At 38.9% G+C, this 18,422-nt stretch overlaps 1 protein-coding gene across 5 annotated transcripts in view; it reads right to left on the bottom strand.

Annotated features, from left to right (window-relative positions):
- Positions 1–4,335: 4,335 nt before the first annotated feature.
- mdm4 (MDM4, p53 regulator) overlaps positions 4,336–18,422 on the bottom strand; it is a 162,978-nt gene continuing 148,891 nt past the window's right edge. For 3 of the 5 annotated variants that reach the window (XM_012953455.3, XM_018089546.2, NM_001142245.1), the window contains one exon: positions 4,336–5,886. In XM_012953455.3, the coding sequence (XP_012808909.1) occupies positions 5,350–5,886 (537 nt within the window). In that variant the 3' untranslated portion in view covers positions 4,336–5,349. The remainder of the gene's footprint in view (positions 5,887–18,422) is intronic. The other 2 variants (XM_031895751.1, XM_031895752.1) reach the window with 1 other exon arrangement.

Raw genomic sequence — 18,422 nt, 5'->3', positions numbered from 1 at the left:
TAAAGCATGCAAAAAAGCTATCAGACAATCTAAAATAGAGATGGAAAGGGATATTGCAGCTAGGAGTAAAAAGAATCCAAAATTATTTTTTAATTATGTGAATAGTAAAAAAATGAAGCAAGAAGGGGTGGGAACCTTATTATCACGGGGGGGGGGTACGTTGGTTGATGAGAACGGGGAAAAAGCAGAAATTTTGAACTCTTATTTTTCATCTGTCTTTAATATACCCAGTTCTAGTAATTTAGCTACTGACGCGTGGGGTCACTCAGGAGGAAATTCAAAAGAGACTTGAACATGTAAAGGTAAACAAAGGTCCAGGACCGGATGGGATTCATCCCAGGGTATTAAATGAGCTGAGCGCTGTGATTGCCAAGCCTCTTCACATAATTTTTCAGGATTCGTTGAGGTTTGGCATGGTGCCGAGAGACTGGCGAATTGCTAATGTGGTGCCGTTATTTAAAAAGGGATCTCGTTCTCAGCCTGAAAACTATAGGCCTGTTAGTCTGACATCAGTAGTAGGAAAGCTTCTGGAAGGGGTAATAAGGGATAGGATAGTTGAATACAATGCAGTTCACAATACTATTAGTTTGTGCCAGCATGGATCTTGCCAGACTAATTTAGTTGCCTTTTATGAGGAGGTGAGCAGGAACCTTGATGCTGGAATGGCAGTTGATATCATCTACTTAGATTTTGCTAAAGCGTTTGATACAGTACCTCACAGAAGGTTAATGATCAAATTGAGGAATATTGGCCTAGAACATAATATTTGTAATTGGATAGAGAACTGGCTGAAGGATAGATTACAAAGAGTAGTGGTAAATGGAACATTTTCTAATTGGACCAGTGTGGTTAGTGGAGTACCGCAGGGGTCAGTCCTTGGTCCTTTGCTTTTTAACTTGTTTATTAATGACCTGGAGGTGGGCATAGAGAGTAATGTTTCTATTTTTGCTGATGACACTAAATTGTGCAAAACTATAAGTTCCATGCAGGATGCTGCCGCTTTGCAGAGCGATTTGACAAAATTGGAAAACTGGGCAGCAAACTGGAAAATGAGGTTCAATGTTGATAAGTGCAAAGTTATGCACTTTGGTAGAAATAATATAAACGCTGACTATCTACTGAATGGTAGAGTGTTGGGGGTATCCTTAATGGAGAAGGATCCAGGGGTTTTTGTAGATCACAAGTTGTCTAATTCCAGGCAGTGTCATTCTGTGGCTACTACAGCAAATAAAGTGCTGTCTTGTATAAAAAAGGGCATTGACTCAAGGGATGAAAACATATTTTTGCCTCTTTATAGGTCCCTGGTAAGGCCTCACCTTGAGTATGCGGTGCAGTTTTGGGCTCCAGTCCTTAAGAAGGATATTAATGAGCTGGAGAGAGTGCAGAGACGTGCAACTAAACTGGTAAAGGGGATGGAAGATTTAAGCTATGAGGTTAGACTGTCGAGGTTGGGGTTGTTTTCTCTGGAAAAGAGGCGCTTGCAAGGGGACATGATTACTCTGTACAAGTACATTAGAGGGGATTATAGGCAGATGGGGGATGTTCTTTTTTCCCATAAAATTCCCATAATCAATGCCCAGAGGTCACCCCTATAGATAAGAGGAACAGAGCTTCCATTTGAAGCAGCGTAGGTGGTTTTTCATGGTGAGGGCAGTGAGGCTGTGGAATGCCCTTCCTAGTGATGTGGTAATGGCAGACTCTGTTAATGCCTTTAAGAGGGGCCTGGATGAGTTTTTGAACAAACAGAATATCCAAGGCTATTGTGATACTAATATCTACAGTTAGTATTACTGGTTGTATATATATAGTTTATGTATGCGAGTGTATAGATTGGTTAGTATAGGTTGTGTGCTGGGTTTACTCGGATGGGTTGAACTTGATGGACAATGGTCTTTTTTCAACCCTATGTAACTAAAAACTGTTTATTTTGACAGTGTGACTATTGGATCAGATATTCTGACCACTAATTACACTGCCATGTGACTTATTTTGTTGTTTCACTGATTTGCACAATTTTTGTGGTTTTATCACATTTTTATCCCTGTATAAGTGTTCCTAATCTGTTTTTAGCATAGCTTTGCCAGGTGTAAATTTGGTGTACCAAAATAACTTTACCTATTTTGAATTCATAAGAATGTGTACTTTCCAAAAATATATGGTTTTCTGGGGGTCTCTGTATAGTTAGGGGGTGTTACGGCACATAATACGTTGAGAGAGGGCTCTGTGTGCAAAAGCTGAGTTGGCAGGTGAGAAATCCATATGCGCTATTTTCATTTTGGGGTCAGTACATACCGCAGACTTTGGTATATCTATGCATATTGGGCATCAAACTGTTCAGTAGACCTTAGGTGTTCCTATTTGGGGTGACTTGCCTTTGTACGCAAGAAATTGTGTGAGATAAATGCAGCAAACTGCAACATTTTTAGGCGATTTTCTGAAATGTCTTAAAACCAATAACTTTATGAAAGCTTTGCACATTGGTACTTTGGTGTAGAAAGGACTCTTTACCCTTGTTGGATTTGTCAGAATGTGTACTTTCCAAAAATATATGGAGGTATAAGTGAGGGTCTCTGCATAGTTAGGGGAAGTTTCGGCACATAATACACTGACAGGGGGCTCTATATGCAAAAGCTGAGCTGGCAGGCGAGAAATCTGTATGCGCTATTTTCATTTTGGGTTCAGTAAATACCACAGATTTTGGTATATCTATGCATATTGGGCATCAAACTGTTCAGTAGACCTTAGGTATTCCTATTTGGGGTGATTTGCCTTTATCTGATCTTTATCAAGAAATTGTGAGCGATAAATGCGACAAATTGCAACATTTTTATGCGATTTTCTAAATGTCATAAAAATCTGCAAACTTAGGAAAGCTTTACAGCTTGGTACTTTAGAGCAAAAAGAAATGTTTACCCATTATAGATTCGGGGGGATGTGTACTTTCCAAAAATATATGGCTTTCTGGGGTGAATGTACTTTTTTTGTAGCATTATCCCACATAAAGGAAGTAAATGTGTTGATTTTGCAGGAGCTGAAATGATAAATCATATGGGGTATGTTCCCATTGTGGCCCCTACATGCCAAATATTTAGGGTTTATCTTGGTACCTAACACTATGTGGGAGATAAGATGCTGCTGGAAGCTTTGAGGGGATTTTTGGAAATGTCATCAAAATTGCTAACTTTAGAAAAGCTGTGTGGCTTGGTACTTTGGAGTAGAAAGACATGGGTACCCATTTTAGATTCAGGGGAATGTGTACTTTCCAAAAATATATGGCTTTCTGGGGTGAGTGTACTTTTTTTGTAGCATTATCCCACATAAAGGAAGTAAATGTGTTGATTTTGCAGAAGCTGAAATAACAGAAATGATTGATCATATGGGGGTATGTTCACATTGGGGCCCCTACATGCCACATACTTAAGTAAACCTATACATATTGGGCATCAAACTGTTCAGTGGACCCCTGGCGTTCATATTTAGGGTGTTTTATTTGGTTACTTTATGACCTGTAGGAGATAAGATACAATAGACTGGAAGCTTTGAAACAATTTTTTAAATATTTCACAAATTTTGATAAAAACCATTAACTTTAGGAAAGCATTGCAACTTGATAGTTTGGAGTAGACAGACAGTTGTGCCTATAGAACAGAATCTGTTCTTTCAAAAAATGTACAATTTTCTGGGATAAACCTTCTGTTAGTGGAATTTTTGTCCTTGAAATCTAAAGTATGTAGCTTTCTGAAGCAGTGATTTGGAAATTTGGTAGTGTACTGCTGGGAGTTTTTGACCTATACAAGTGAGAAATCTCCATAAAACTATATATATTTGGTATTGGCACGTTCAGGAGACATGGGACTTCCCAAATCAGTTGTATATTTGTGCATAAAATAATTTTTGTTTCTAGTATGTGTGTTTATATTATGGAAAATGTGATTTTCAATTTTAGACATTTTTAGACATTTAGAAGCCTATATGTTGTTACACAAAAATTCTACCATATTTTGAAAGCTTAGGTTGTTCTGAAAAAAATGATATATTGTTTTCCTGGGTAAACTAAAAGTCCCCCGAGGAAAGGCCCCTAAAGTGAAACAGTGCAAAATGTTCAATAACTGTCTGGCAATACAAGTTCCGCTTTCAGCTGCAAATCGGCTGGTAGTAAAAGGGTTAATATATTCCTGAAAGATAATATTTCAAAATATAGTGCAAACACCAATATGTGTTTATAGTGCAATAGTTTGCCTTGCTTGTACAAGCAGTTTCTTTTTAACAAGCTAGCTTGCTTTAGCTTGTCTAGCTTAAGCACCCATGCTAATTAGTCACTATTTTACTCATTACTTTTTTGAAACTTAAATTTTATTCAAGAGATAAATAAACAGACAGATTACCGCAGCAAATAGGCAGACAATCTTTAAGTTGAAATGCCTTGTTAGCAGTTCCATAAGTCCACAGGCAAAATATTGGGGATGTCGGACATTGGTGTCCAAAGGCATATTTTCATGGTCATGGTTCCAGGTTCCAGGTGTCTGGTGTGACTTGATCCATTAACCTGCATGAATCTTAATCAGATCACTCTCACCCACAATGCTTGATGCAACTGGCAGTCAGGGCCAAAAAGTACAGTAGGATGTAACTCCCTTCTTCTGACTGAAGATTTACTTGCAAAAGCATCTATTAGTGTATGATATGGTCTATTCTGTTCTCGTAGGTCAAAAATGTCTAATTATGGTCTATTCAGTTCACAAAACAGGCATCAGAATAGATGGATTCTCAATCACATTAAAGTAACAACGGTAACAACATTCAAACTGTTACTCCAAATATTGCTGAAATTGCTTAGCCACCACAGATTAATTACAGACTAATTACACCATCCTGAAATACTATATTAAGTACAGAAAGAGGTGGATTCTTCAAGAGTTACAAAATAGTGAAAACAAAATAGATGCAACACTATGCAATTGGCAATTTCTAAACTTCAAACAGTTTATTATGATTATAAATGCCTTTAAGAGACTAAATCAACTCTCATTAAGGTCATCATCATATTATCATCATTACAGGTAGTGAAGGAAAAAATCAGAGAGCAAGCGTATCCCAAAGTGTACTGGCTAAGTCTTATAAACAATGTTGCACAAGAAACATACTCGTGTTTTACCAACCCCTGGAATCCAGTGGAAATAACAAACATGTCCAGTCCTTTCAGGTAAATAGAAAAAACAAACTTTTTTTGTATGTTTTGGAGTTGTCTCCACCAAGGTTAAACAAGGTGCCTAAAATTTAAATAAATACCAGTTCAAACTGCAGTTTGGGACATCGCAATGACATTGTATTGATGCTTGAAGTACCTAGTTATGCAACATATATCTTTACAACCATCTGTATAGGCTTCTGGCACACAGGACATCCTTTCCTATTCTTCTTAAGATTGCGAGCACAAGAAAAACAAGTCACCAGGTGGGCTGTGCGTCCATGTACCACATTGCCATTGCGCTGCCGTCTCTGGCACAGTCGACAAGGCTCCAAAAGTGGGCGACTTGAAAGCAGTGAGGCTTCTTCAGCCTGGTAAGTAAGCAGTGTATCTGTGCTCTTAGAGAGGGCCTTGGAATTTGCTGCCAAATCTAAAGGCTCCAGAAAAGGCACTTGAGCTTTACATTCAGGAACTCGAACCCCCACAATGGGGGCAGAGACTGTTCTACGACAGTCAGGCATGTCTAAACCAGCCATACTGTACTGGGAACTACATTTGGCAGGAAGGGTGGGAGTGGAAGACGAGTGAATGAGACTAGGATAGTCCAGATACCAGTCCTTGCGAAGTGCCCAGCAGCGGTAGCAGTACCGTTTCACTGGTGAATTCAATTTGTGGCATTTCGTACATTGCCAGCAGTCCTACAAAGATAAACAAAGACATAATTAAAACAGCTAAAGTCAATGGCAAATAGGAGGATTTTTTTTGCTTCCTTCACTTGAAAAAACACATTTTTTGGTAGTTTGCTTTAGAAAGATGTATTCACCCATTTTTGTCCGAATGTGTACTTTCAGAAAATATATGGATTTTTAGGGTCTTTGTACTGTTGTTATTGCACACAATACACATACCAGGTGCTTATATTGTAGCAGCCATGGTGTGAAAATTCATATATACCCACTAACATTTGGGTGCCTCATTCATTCATAGTTTGGTAAATCTGTGCATATTGGGCATAAAACTGTTAAGTAGGCCTGTGGTGTTCCTTTTTAGAATGTTCAATGCTGGAATGTTATGAAATGTGGGGCATATAAAAAGGTAAATTGCAAGCTTTGAAACTGGAAAACATTTGACACTGAAAACCCGGCTTCTCTACTAGAAGAACTGTATTTTGGCTCCATTGAGTCCTTACATCACGCTCTATACAGACCAAGCAAATGCCTACCCCCCTAAACGCCACGAAAAAAACCTGGGAAATGATGTACAAAAATCTCCAACACGAAAAACTCAATCTCACCTGACACCCCTGTGGCACAACTTCTTAACAATTTAGCAACTTTTAAAAAAAGGCGCTACATGGGCAAGAGCAGGGATTAAACTCCCTAAAAACCCATGAGCAACTCCAGGAACTTCCTGCCCTGGTGGACCTGACGGTGTTCAGTTACATGCAAATACGACATCTCTTCCTTTTACAGTTTCAGAACGATATCCATCCCATACAATACACGACAGTAGAAAAAAATCTCTGTCCCAGACAAGCTTAAACCCTCTCCAAAACATACGCAGCAATCACAACTCACAAATATGACCCCAGACCCAGAGTCAAACTCAAATGGGAATAGACCCAGATGAGTGGGAAGAGGCGGAAGACAATCTCTACTCCCCATTAATAAGTACAAGAGACAAACTAATTTAAATTCAAAATTATGCACCACACCTACCTAACACCTAAGAAATTACACCTGATGGGTTGCTTGGAACACTCAATGCCTTCGCTGCAATGAACCGGATGCTGATTTCATTGACTTACTTTGGAACTGCCCAGACATCCAGAGATTTTGGCAACAAGTCATGCGCTTTCTAGCAGACGAACTCTCCCTACCTCAAGTTCTAAACCCAATCACATGCCTGTTGGGCCTGGTGGACTCCCTACTACCAAAGACAGCCTCCAGATCATGAGGGCTCTGCTATTTTATGCAAAAAAACTGTGGCCCTACACTGGATGGGTCCCCTACCTCCTACTTTAAATAAATGGATAAAGCTGATCAACTCACAAATGGGACTCTACAGGTTAACATATCTAGCCAGAGGATGCCCACTAAAGTTCGAGAATATTTGAAACCCATGGCTGGAGTCTCCAGCAACAACTGTCTAAAGCTCCATAATATGCTCTCCATTCCCTACTCCCCCCCCCCCTTTTCCTCCCTCCTTCTCACTTTCTTCCTTCTATCATTTCCCTTGTTTATAAGAAAATCAATAAAAGTTGACTATTAAAAAAAAAAAATTTGCAAGCTTTGGGACAATTTTCAGCTTTGCTGTTTGGTGTTCAGTAGAATATATATTTGCGAAAAATAGGTTTTCTGGGGTTGACTATTTGACTTATTTGCCACTTTTACCACACACAAATCAGGTGATGTATTTTTTTGGTAGTAGACATATATGCCATGAAATATGTATGCACTAACTTAACTAATTTTGGGGTGTCTAAATGCCATATACTTTGGTAATCCTATGGGCATCAAACTGATCAGTGGACCCCTGGCATTCATATTTAGTATTTCTTTTCTTGGTACTTAATGCTATATGAAAGAGAAGATGCTAGAAAGTGGAAGCTGAGGCAATCTTCAGGTATTTAATGAAAACTGTCAATTCTGGGAGAGCATAGTGACACAGTAGTATGGAGTACAAAGACATGTATAGCCATTTTGGATTCACCTGAAATTGTGCTTTCCAAAAATGTATGGTTTTGGAGGGTCAGTTTTTTAAAGTTGATTTTTAAAGTGGAAGCTTTAAAGCAATTTTTTAGAGTTTTGTGGGAAGAGCTAATAAAGAAAGGCTTTATCGAAGACACAGCGTATTATGAAGAAGATTTCCTCCCAGTATGCATCCACCACTGGGCAAGAGCACCATATGTGTAAAAAGTTTCCAATATTGGTGCAGCCCTGACAGCAAGTTAGTGAGGTGGAGGGGACAAACTTGTGTTTTCTCTCGGTTGCAAGGTACCATTGTGTCATTGTGCCGCTTCCTTAATAACGGTGTTTGGAGATATTTTGGCTATTGTATTATATATTTAATTCCATTTATTCAGTGGGGTTGGGTGTCCCACATCTTTCTCCCAGTCCACCATATATTTTAGAGGGGTGTCAGAGTTAAGGGATATTATTTGCTATTATTAGGAAAATTGAGTATCAAGAGTTTAACCAAATGTTTGGGGATGCTTAATGGCATCGCTTGGGGTTTAGGAATGTTGACTTCTGAGCCAGATATCTGAGCAAATTTTCCCAATAGATTAAACAGGTTGGGCAAGGAGATTTGGGGTCTATGAGAATCAAACATATATTGTCAGTATTGAGACTCACCTTAGCTGTATTCCTGTAATGTTGGGATCTCATCCGATTGTGTGAGGTGCTCCACCATGAGTAAAAAAATTAGGGGGGGTAGAGGGCACCCTTGACGTGTACCGTGTAGGATTGGAAATTTGGCCAAAAGTAAGCCCATGCATTCTGGCACTTGGGTGGAAAATAAGATTCTTGTGACATTTAAAAAGTTGTTTTAAACCCAAATAACCTAAATGAGCACTGTATATGCGGAAAACACTAGGCTTGATTGATTTATCATAGATATTGATCTAACATTTTGTGAGTCTGTGTGATCTTTATTAGGATTTTGGATTAAGCAAATGATAGCTTCAGATAACTCTGGGGGAATAGTGTGTCCTGAAAGAATTTTGTCATAAGTGGCTGTCATGTGAGGTATTAATAATGGGCTAAATTTTTTATAGTAGCTAAAGAGAAAGTCGTCTGGGTCCAGGCAGGATTTTGCTTTTATGTGCTTTATGGCCTCACTTTTTTTGCCGTGATGTCTCAATTTTTTTTTAGCTTAAAAAGCTTTGCTCATTCAGTTTGAGGTATCAAGGAGGCAAAAGGGGATCTATATTGTGGCTGGTGTTATTGGGGCTTGTAAACTAAAGTTTAATGTAGTAATAATAAAATACCTGGAGTATCTCTGGTGGGGGTGACCAATTGGCCTTGCATGTTCTGCAGGGTCATGATAGGGGGGAGCTGACCATAGCTGTTTAGTTTGCTGGCCAATAATGAGTCTGGTTTGTCTATATAAAGGGTTAAGAGTTTGGTGAGGCGCCAATTGTTCCTTGGGCCTATATTTGGCTTGTACTGGACTGGATCTTGTTATAGCAGCATCATATGACCAGGCAATTGGCTTTACTGTGGCTTCTGTAAAAGCATTGGGGTTAGTGTAAAAAAATGATATGGGAGTATGCTTTGTGTGGAAAAGATAGTATATTTTCTGTCTGTAGGGTGTAGTGCCCACCAGATGTCAACTAGGGCCCAGGATTTCAGGGGTTTTGTTAAAACTGTGGGGAATCTGGGAGTGTGTGTTATTACCAAGGAGGTTTTATCTAGGGTGGCAGACATTACCAAATTAAAGTCACCCTTTATCATCAGGGTTCCACATGCTATTCTGTTAATTTGCGTAAATAGGGCTCTAAAAGAGTTAGCTTGGTTATCAGAGGGTGCGTAGACATTTACTAATGTATATTGTTTACCCAATAAAGTAGCTTGTAACTTAATATATTGTCTTTCTGTATCTTTAACCACCCCATTAACTTGAAATCCTAATGAAGAATTGATATAAAAGGCCACTCCCCTTCATTTTGTGTAAAATGTTGTGTAATTGACTTGTGAATAGCATTGATGTAAATTTATGAATGGAGAGCCATCTGCAAGGTGCGTTTCTTGGATGGCGATACTTGCTTCCAAGTCTCTGATAATATCTGGCTTTTAGTCCTTTTATGTTATGTGAGACTGTAATAAATTCCATCATAGGAAAGTTATGTGGGTTAAGCTATGTGCACTACTTCAGCACCTTGCTCTACTCTATTCTTGTTAAGAATACGGTTCTATTCATTGCCCCTTAAGCATTTTCCAGCATATATTACTAACAGGCTGGTGGCTGACTGAATCAACTGCTTTTTCAATTCAACAAAAAAAAGGGATAAGTATTTTTTATTAACTTTATTCAGAATCATTGTGTTTTCTAACTGTTGGGTTTAATTTTTTCAAAAGTATTTGCTCTTTTTGGTGCCAATTTACAAAGTTTGGTTAACTATAAGGCTTACAGCAGGTTTGCCAGAGTTACATTCCTTTGTAATTACCCTCAGTTTGAGGTGGGTGGGGTTTGATTAGTTCACCTTAACAGACTGTATAAATAGAACCACTGGCACTCCAGTGGAGCTTGCTCTGGTGGTAGGTGCTCTATAAGTGATTGCTCTTTAAGTGGGTGCTCTGTAAGTGGAGTTATAATCACAGGAGTTAGTGGGTGCTCTGTAAGTGGAGTTATAATCACAGGAGTTAGTGGGTGCTCTGTAAGTGGAGTTATAATCACAGGAGTTAGTGGGTGCTCTGTAAGTGGAGTTATAATCACAGGAGTTAGTGGGTGCTCTGTAAGTGGAGTTATAATCACAGGAGTTACAAACTAAAGGAGTTAAAACAAGGTAAAAAAAAAGTTTTGTATTTATTTTAAAGCCTTTTTCACCAATTTTTGTTTAACTGTTTCTGTAACTGGGAGAATGAGTGGCAGCAACATTGAAGGTATGTCACAGTGCACAGCCTGCCGCATGTATGCTGTTGTTCCAACAACAGTTCCAAAGTGCATACCTCTGTTGTGGATGTGAGCGAGTTGCCACTTTAGAGGCTCGCGTTAGAGCTCTAGAGGAACAAGTTGCAACACTGCGTTCTATTGACAATCTTGAAAGAAGTCTCTTGCTAACTGAACAAGAACTTAGCGGGGTCAGATAGTATGGGGGGAGGGGAGCAAGGAAAGGATGATAGGGCAGTAAGCTGGGTGACAGTTAGAAAATCTAGTGTGGGGAAAAGGAAAAGGGAGGCTGCTCCAGGGTTTGCGCATCCAAACAGATTTGCCAGATTGTGTGAAGAAGATGGGAGTGTGAACTCTGGACTGGCGGTTCTAGATGAGGCTGATCTCTCTAACAGCCGGGAGACCAGTTTCTCTAGTAGTGGTGGGGAGGAGAGCAGAGCTAGGCCTAAACAGATGGTGGTTATAGGGGATTTGATCATTACGAAAGTGGACAGGGTAATCTGTCGAGCGGATCGCTTCAACCGGACAGTTTGCTGTCTTCCTGGTGCCAGGGTTCGGCATGTGGTTGATCGGGTCGACACATTATTGGGAGGGGCTGGGCATGACCCGGCTGTCTTGGTACATATCGGTACTAACGACAAAATGAACGGTAGGTGGGGGACCTTAAAGAGTGAGTTCAGGGATCTAGGCTCTAAAATTAAGCAAAGGTCCTCCAATGTCATTTTTTCTGAAATTTTGCCGGGGCCGCGTGCTAGTTTAGGGAGACAGTGGGAGCTTAGGGAGCTAAATGCGTGGCTAAAGTCTTGGTGTAGGAAGGAAGGGTTTGGGTTCCTAGAGCACTGGGCTGACTTTTCTTTGGGGTACAATCTATACAGCCCTGACGGATTGCACCTCAATGGAAGGGGGTCTACTGTGCTAGGGGAGAGAATGGTTAAGAGGCTGGAGGAGTGTTTAAACTAGACGGGGGGGGGGTTGGTAAGCTAGATTTTTATGGGAGAGCTAGTGTAGATGGGGCAGTGGGACCAGTAAAGGGTTGTGGGGGAGGAGTGAGGGGGGCATATAGTTTATCAGATAAGGAGCTTGCATTGTTACAAGGGAAACAGACTAATTTTCACCTCACCTAAGACCTGGTGGGATGAAAAATGCGACTGGGCTGTGAATTTAAATGGGTATATGCTTTTTAGGAGGGACAGAGTGATTAAAAAGGGTGGAGGGGTTTGTCTTTATGTAAAGTCAGATTTAAAGCCATGTAATAAAGACATTACCAATGAAAACGTTGAATCTCTTTGGGTAGAAATTTCAGTAGGGCTGAAGGTCACAAAGAAAATGATCATTGGTGTATGCTATAAACCACCCCGTATAGATGAGGGGGATGAGTCCCAGCTACTTTTGCAAATGGAGGAGGCTTCAAAATTGGGTCAAGTTGTTATTATGGGGGACTTTAATTATCCGGACATTGACTGGAGTAATGGGGTGGCTAAGTCAGAAAAAACTAGTAGGTTTGTAAACATGCTAAATGACAACTTTTTATTTCAGGTGGTTCAAGAACCTACTAGGAATGATTCTATTTTGGACCTGGTAATATCTAATAATACTGAACTTATCTCTAACATTTGTGTGGGTGAGCATTTGGGGAACAGTGATCACAACATGGTCTCCTTTGAGATAATGCTGCAGAGACAGCTCTATAAGGGAGTAACTAAAACGCTCAATTTTAGACGTGCAGACTTTGCCAGTATAAGGGCATCTCTGCAATGTGTCAACTGGGAAAGGCTTTTCATGGGGTTAGACACAGAAGGAAAATGGAACATCTTTAAAACATTGCTTTGCAGGTATACACAACAGTATATTCCCCCCTTGTAAGCAAGGAGAGGCATCGCAAAGCAAAACCTTTATGGCTGAATAAAAGAGTTAGGGTCGAGGTTGGTAATAAAAAACGTGCTTTTAAAGCATTCAAGTTAGCTGGGACAGCGGAAACTTTCATCAGGTACAAGGAAGCAAATAAAGCATGCAAAAAAGCTATCAGGCAAGCTAAAATAGAGATGGAAAGGGATATTGCAGCTAGGAGTAAAAAGAATCCAAAATTATTTTTTAATTATGTGAATAGTAAAAAAATGAAGCAAGAAGGGGTGGGAACCTTATTATCACGGGGGGGGGGGGGGGGTACGTTGGTTGATGAGAACGGGGAAAAAGCAGAAATTTTGAACTCTTATTTTTCATCTGTCTATACATCGGAGGAGCCACCTAATGAAGGCTTCCCTTTTAATATACCCAGTGCTAGTAATTTAGCTACTGACGCGTGGGTCACTCAGGAGGAAATTCAAAAGAGACTTGAACATGTAAAGGTAAACAAAGGTCCAGGACCGGATGGGATTCATCCCAGGGTATTAAATGAGCTGAGCGCTGTGATTACCAAGCCTCTTCACATAATTTTTCAGGATTCGTTGAGGTTTGGCATGGTGCCGAGAGACTGGCGAATTGCTAATGTGGTGCCATTATTTAAAAAGGGATCTCGTTCTCAGCCTGAAAACTATAGGCCTGTTAGTCTGACATCAGTAGTAGGAAAGCTTCTGGAAGGGGTAATAAGGGATAGGATAGTTGAATACATTGCAGTTCACAATACTATTAGTTTGTGCCAGCATGGTTTTATGCGTAACAGATCTTGCCAGACTAATTTAGTTGTCTTTTATGAGGAGGTGAGCAGGAACCTTGATGCTGGAATGGCAGTTGATGTCATCTACTTAGATTTTGCTAAAGCGTTTGATACAGTACCTCACAGAAGGTTAATGATCAAATTGAGGAATATTGGCCTAGAACATAATATTTGTAATTGGATAGAGAACTGGCTGAAGGAAAGAGTACAAAGAGTGGTGGTAAATGGAACATTTTCTAATTGGGCCAGTGTGGTTAGTGGAGTACCGCAGGGGTCAGTCCTTGGTCCTTTGCTTTTTAACTTGTTTATTAATGACCTGGAGGTGGGCATAGAGAGTACTGTTTCTATTTTTGCTGATGACACTAAATTGTGCAAAACTATAAGTTCCATGCAGGATGCTGCCGCTTTGCAGAGCGATTTGACAAAATTGGAAAACTGGGCAGCAAACTGGAAAATGAGGTTCAATGTTGACAAGTGCAAAGTTATGCACTTTGGTAGAAATAATATAAACGCAAACTATCTACTGAATGGTAGTGTGTTGGGGGCATCCTTAATGGAGAAGGATCTAGGGGTTTTTGTAGATCACAAGTTGTCTAATTCCAGGCAGTGTCATTATGTGGCTACTACAGCAAATATAGTGCTGTCTTGTATAAAAAAGGGCATTGACTCAAGGGATGAGAACATATTTTTGCCTCTTTATAGGTCCCTGGTAAGGCCTCACCTTGAGTATGCAGTGCAGTTTTGGGCTCCAGTCCTTAAGAAGGAGGTTAGACCGTCGAGGTTGGGGTTGTTTTCTCTGGAAAAGAGGCGCTTGCGAGGGGACATGATTACTCTGTACAAGTACATTAGAGGGGATTATAGGCAGTTGGGGGATGTTCTTTTTTCCCATAAAATGCCTTTAAGAGGGGCCTGGATTAGTTTTTGAACAAGCAGAATATCCAAGGCTATTGTGATACTAATATCTACAGTTAGTATTACTGGTTGTATATATAGTTTATGTATGTGAGTGTATAGATTGGTTAGTATAGGTTGTGTGCTGGGTTTACTCGGATGGGTTGAACTTGATGGACAATGGTCTTTTTTCAACCCTATGTAACTATGTAACTATGGTATGTTTTTTGTACTGTTGTAGCAACATTAAAATTAAACAAGGTTAGTAAACTTTGTAAAGAACAGTAATAACAGTAAATGAATAACAGAGTAAACTGTGTGCCTGTATCTGGGCAACTGGCCTCAGTTTTATGAGGCATGGCTAGGTAGAGGGTCCATACCAGGATACAGATACAGGCACACAGTTTACTCTGTTATTCATTTACAGGTATGCTCTCTGCGGAGAGACTGGCCCTGTATGGTCTCCTTGTTAGGAAAGGGTGAGTGAGGAAAATGCATGACCCAATTCCAGGAAGTAAAATATCTATTCTCCAGCCATGGCTTCAGTTACTCTCAAACTCCCTTCATTCCAGTTAAACTTCTATTGAAAACCTCTGACGCATTAAGGTCTTCTTCCTTTTTACTAACATCTGAGAAAAAAAACATCATATTGATAAAAGACCTACTAGATCAAAACAATTATTGTTTAATTCCCTGGCCATTGTTTAAAGAAAAATTCGAGTTACTTGAAATTGATAAATACTTTTACTTAGCCAGCCAATGTGGTTTATCAGTGACTCACAATAAAGACAATTTTGTGGTCGTTAAACATAGACTGGCTGAGGCAATATTAGAATTTAAAGACAAACCACATAATATAAAAATCAACATACTTTCTGGTACATTCTGGGATGTTTTTACCCAAGATAATCATCCCTTAGAGAATGTGTCTGCTAAATGGTCTGTTTATCTACAACACTCTATATCCCCTTCGCAATTGGTTAAGTCTATGCATGAATTCAACAATCTGATTTTTGCTGAAAGCTGGAGGATACAGTAATTCAAACTTGTCCATTTAGGATATGGAAAACTTTTTGTTAATAATAAGTGCTTTAAAACAAACTCTTATTGCCCCAAATGTAACGAAACTGGTGTTAATTTATTCCACTACCTATGGTCTTATCCGAAGATTGGTAACTTCTGGAACATGGTGGAAAGATTCTTGAACCACAGGTTGAATTTAAATATAAAGTTATCTCCAAGTTTCGCTCTATTACACATTAAAAAAGAGGAGGTGTTATCAAGCAATTTACCAGTCTCATTAGCACAAAAAATTGATAAATTATTATTTTTGTTTATGGCTGCCTCTAAAAAAGCATTATTTTATTATTGGTTAAAAGAGGAAACCCTTCCTATAACAGAAATTATTTCTTATCTTAATCAGCTTAGCTGGCAAGAGGCCATCAAAGCAAAAACAAGTGAACCTAAATCCAGGATTCCTTTTAAAGATACATGGTCATTTTTCTTTAATGCTATAGATATAAGTAATAAGGATCAGATTTATAAAATGCTGCATATATAGATTTATTTCAATAATTCACGAACATATAAGCAAAATTATGCTAGATTTTGCTCTCTAGGAAACTTTTCTTTCCTTTTCTTTTTATAGTTTATCCACTGGGCAAAGTTAGTTAATTTGTTTTTGTTTTGTATTTCTCTATTTAAATCACTTATTTTGTTTCTCTGTAAGTATTCTATTTTCTTCATTTCTTATCTTTTTGAAGGACAAACGGTCGAATGTGACTATTGTTGTACAACCTATGTTTAAATAATTTGTCATTATTCATCTTACATGTATATTGCAAAACTTCAATAAAATGTTTTAAAAGAAGGGGTCCCTACATGCCACATACTTAGGTAAATCTATACATATTGGGCATCAAACTGTTCAGTGGACCCCTGGTGTTCAAATTCAGGGTGTTCTATCCTGGTACCTAATGATACGTGGGAGATAAGATGCTGGAAACTGGAAGCTTTGAGAGGATTTTTGGAAATGTTATCAAAATTGCCAGCTTTAGGAAAGCTTTGCGGCTTAATACTTTGGAGTAGAAAGACATGGGTACCCATTTTATATTCAGGGGAATGTGTACTTTTCAAAAATATATGGCTTTCTCGGGGGAATGTACTTTTTACTAGCGTTATCCCACATATAATGATGTAAATGTGTTGATTTTGCAGAAGCTGAAATGACAGAAATGATAGATCATATGGGAGTATGTTCCCATTGGGGCCCCTACATGCCACATACTTAGGTAAACCTATGCATATTGGGCATCAAACTGTTCAGTGGACCCCTGGCGTTCATATTTAAGGTGTTTTATCTGGTTACTTTATGACCTGTAGGAGATAAGATACTATAGACTGGAAGCTTTGAAGCGATTTTTAAAAAATTTAGTAGTTTGGATTAGACAGGCAGTTCTACCTATTCTGGATTCCCCAGAATCTGTTCTTCCTAAAAATGTATAATTTTCTGGGATAAACTTTCTGTTAGTGGAATTTTTGGCCTTGAAATCTAAAGTATGCAGCCTTCTGGAGCAGTGCTTTGGAAATTTGGTAGCGTACTGCTGGGGTTTTTGACCTATACAAGTGAGAAATCTCCATAAAACTATATATATTTGGTATTGGCACGTTCAGGAGATATGGGACTTTTCAAATCAGTTGTATTTTCATGCATAAAATAATTTTTGTTTCTGGTGTATATGTGTTTATATTACGGAAAATATTTTTTTTTCATTTTTTAGACATTTAGAAGCCTATATCTTGTTACAGAATTGGAATTACACAAAAATTCCACCATATTTTAAAAGCTTAGGTTGTCCTGAAAAAAACAATATATTGTTTTCCTGGGTAAACCAAAAGTCCCCCCCGAGGAAAGGCCCCTAAAGTGAAACAGTGCAAAATGTTCAAAAACTGTCTGGCAGTAGAAGTTCCACTTTGGTCCAAAACGGCTGGCAGTGAAAGGGTTAAAATGTTGACTTCTTTGATTAAAATTAAGTCTAAATGAAATGACCTTTCTGTAATTCAGGACTTTATAATGGGTTTTCTATACCTGATAAGTTGCTTGGAATGTGAGAAAATATGTTGGCTGCACAATCAAGGTCACTCAAAGAGAAAATGAGGAAACATCTTTATCGGATAAAAAAAACCCAAAACATAGGGGCAAGAGAAATATAAATCAAGCGTTTGGCTGAATGTAACAACAATGGCATAACAAAATTTTTTAATACAGGGTACCGAGAAAAGCAGATTAGGATTGAGAGGAGAGCTTTCTTGTCTATCGTTAAGGAGGGTTTGGAATATTTTAAATGTATATATCATATTATTCATTTGTTGTAACTTGTTATACTAAATTAGGCAGTGCATACGCTTTAAGATTTTAAGGTAATTTAATATGGTAACAGAGGTTGTAACATGTAATTATATTAATGATATGAATACTCGATACATATTTTGAGGACTTTTGACAATTTTTTACTTTCACACTGAACTTCTTCCTGAGTCAGCCAGTCATTTATAATACACCAACCCACTAGATGTCAAAGGAAAACAGCGCTCAAAGAGCGAAAATCTATTTGATTTCTCCGTGCAGGATTAAACAAATAATGAATTAGTAAATAATCATGTGAAAAACAAATAAATAAACATATGAAAAATAAATAAATAAGCTATCTATCCGCCATCTAATATTCAAAATAACACGGCAGAATATGTACCCAGTAATCAGTGAGGGCTCGGGTGTCAAAACCCCGAGCCTGCCGCTCGAGATCCAAAGTTTTACTCTCTTATTCAGGTTTTAAAGCAGAGAAATCAGTGTGCTCACCGGCGTCCAGTAGTGGTCCGGGTGCTCAAAGCCCCGAACCCGCAGCTGAAGGGAAATATCACCAAAGTAGAGAAAGGACATCAAGCACTCCGGACTGACAGGGTCTGCTAAAGAAAAAAAAACCACAAAAAAAAAAAACAGACCCTGTCAGTCCAGAGTGCTTGATGTCCTTTTCTCTACTTTAATGGCTTCTGTACAGTTTAACGCACAAGAAGGTG

This window comes from Xenopus tropicalis, chromosome 2 (genome assembly GCF_000004195.4).
Source record: "Xenopus tropicalis strain Nigerian chromosome 2, UCB_Xtro_10.0, whole genome shotgun sequence".
Classification (NCBI taxonomy): domain Eukaryota; kingdom Metazoa; phylum Chordata; class Amphibia; order Anura; family Pipidae; genus Xenopus; species Xenopus tropicalis.
Note: the sequence above shows the minus strand (reverse complement) of the source record. Positions and strands in the feature narration are given on the sequence as shown.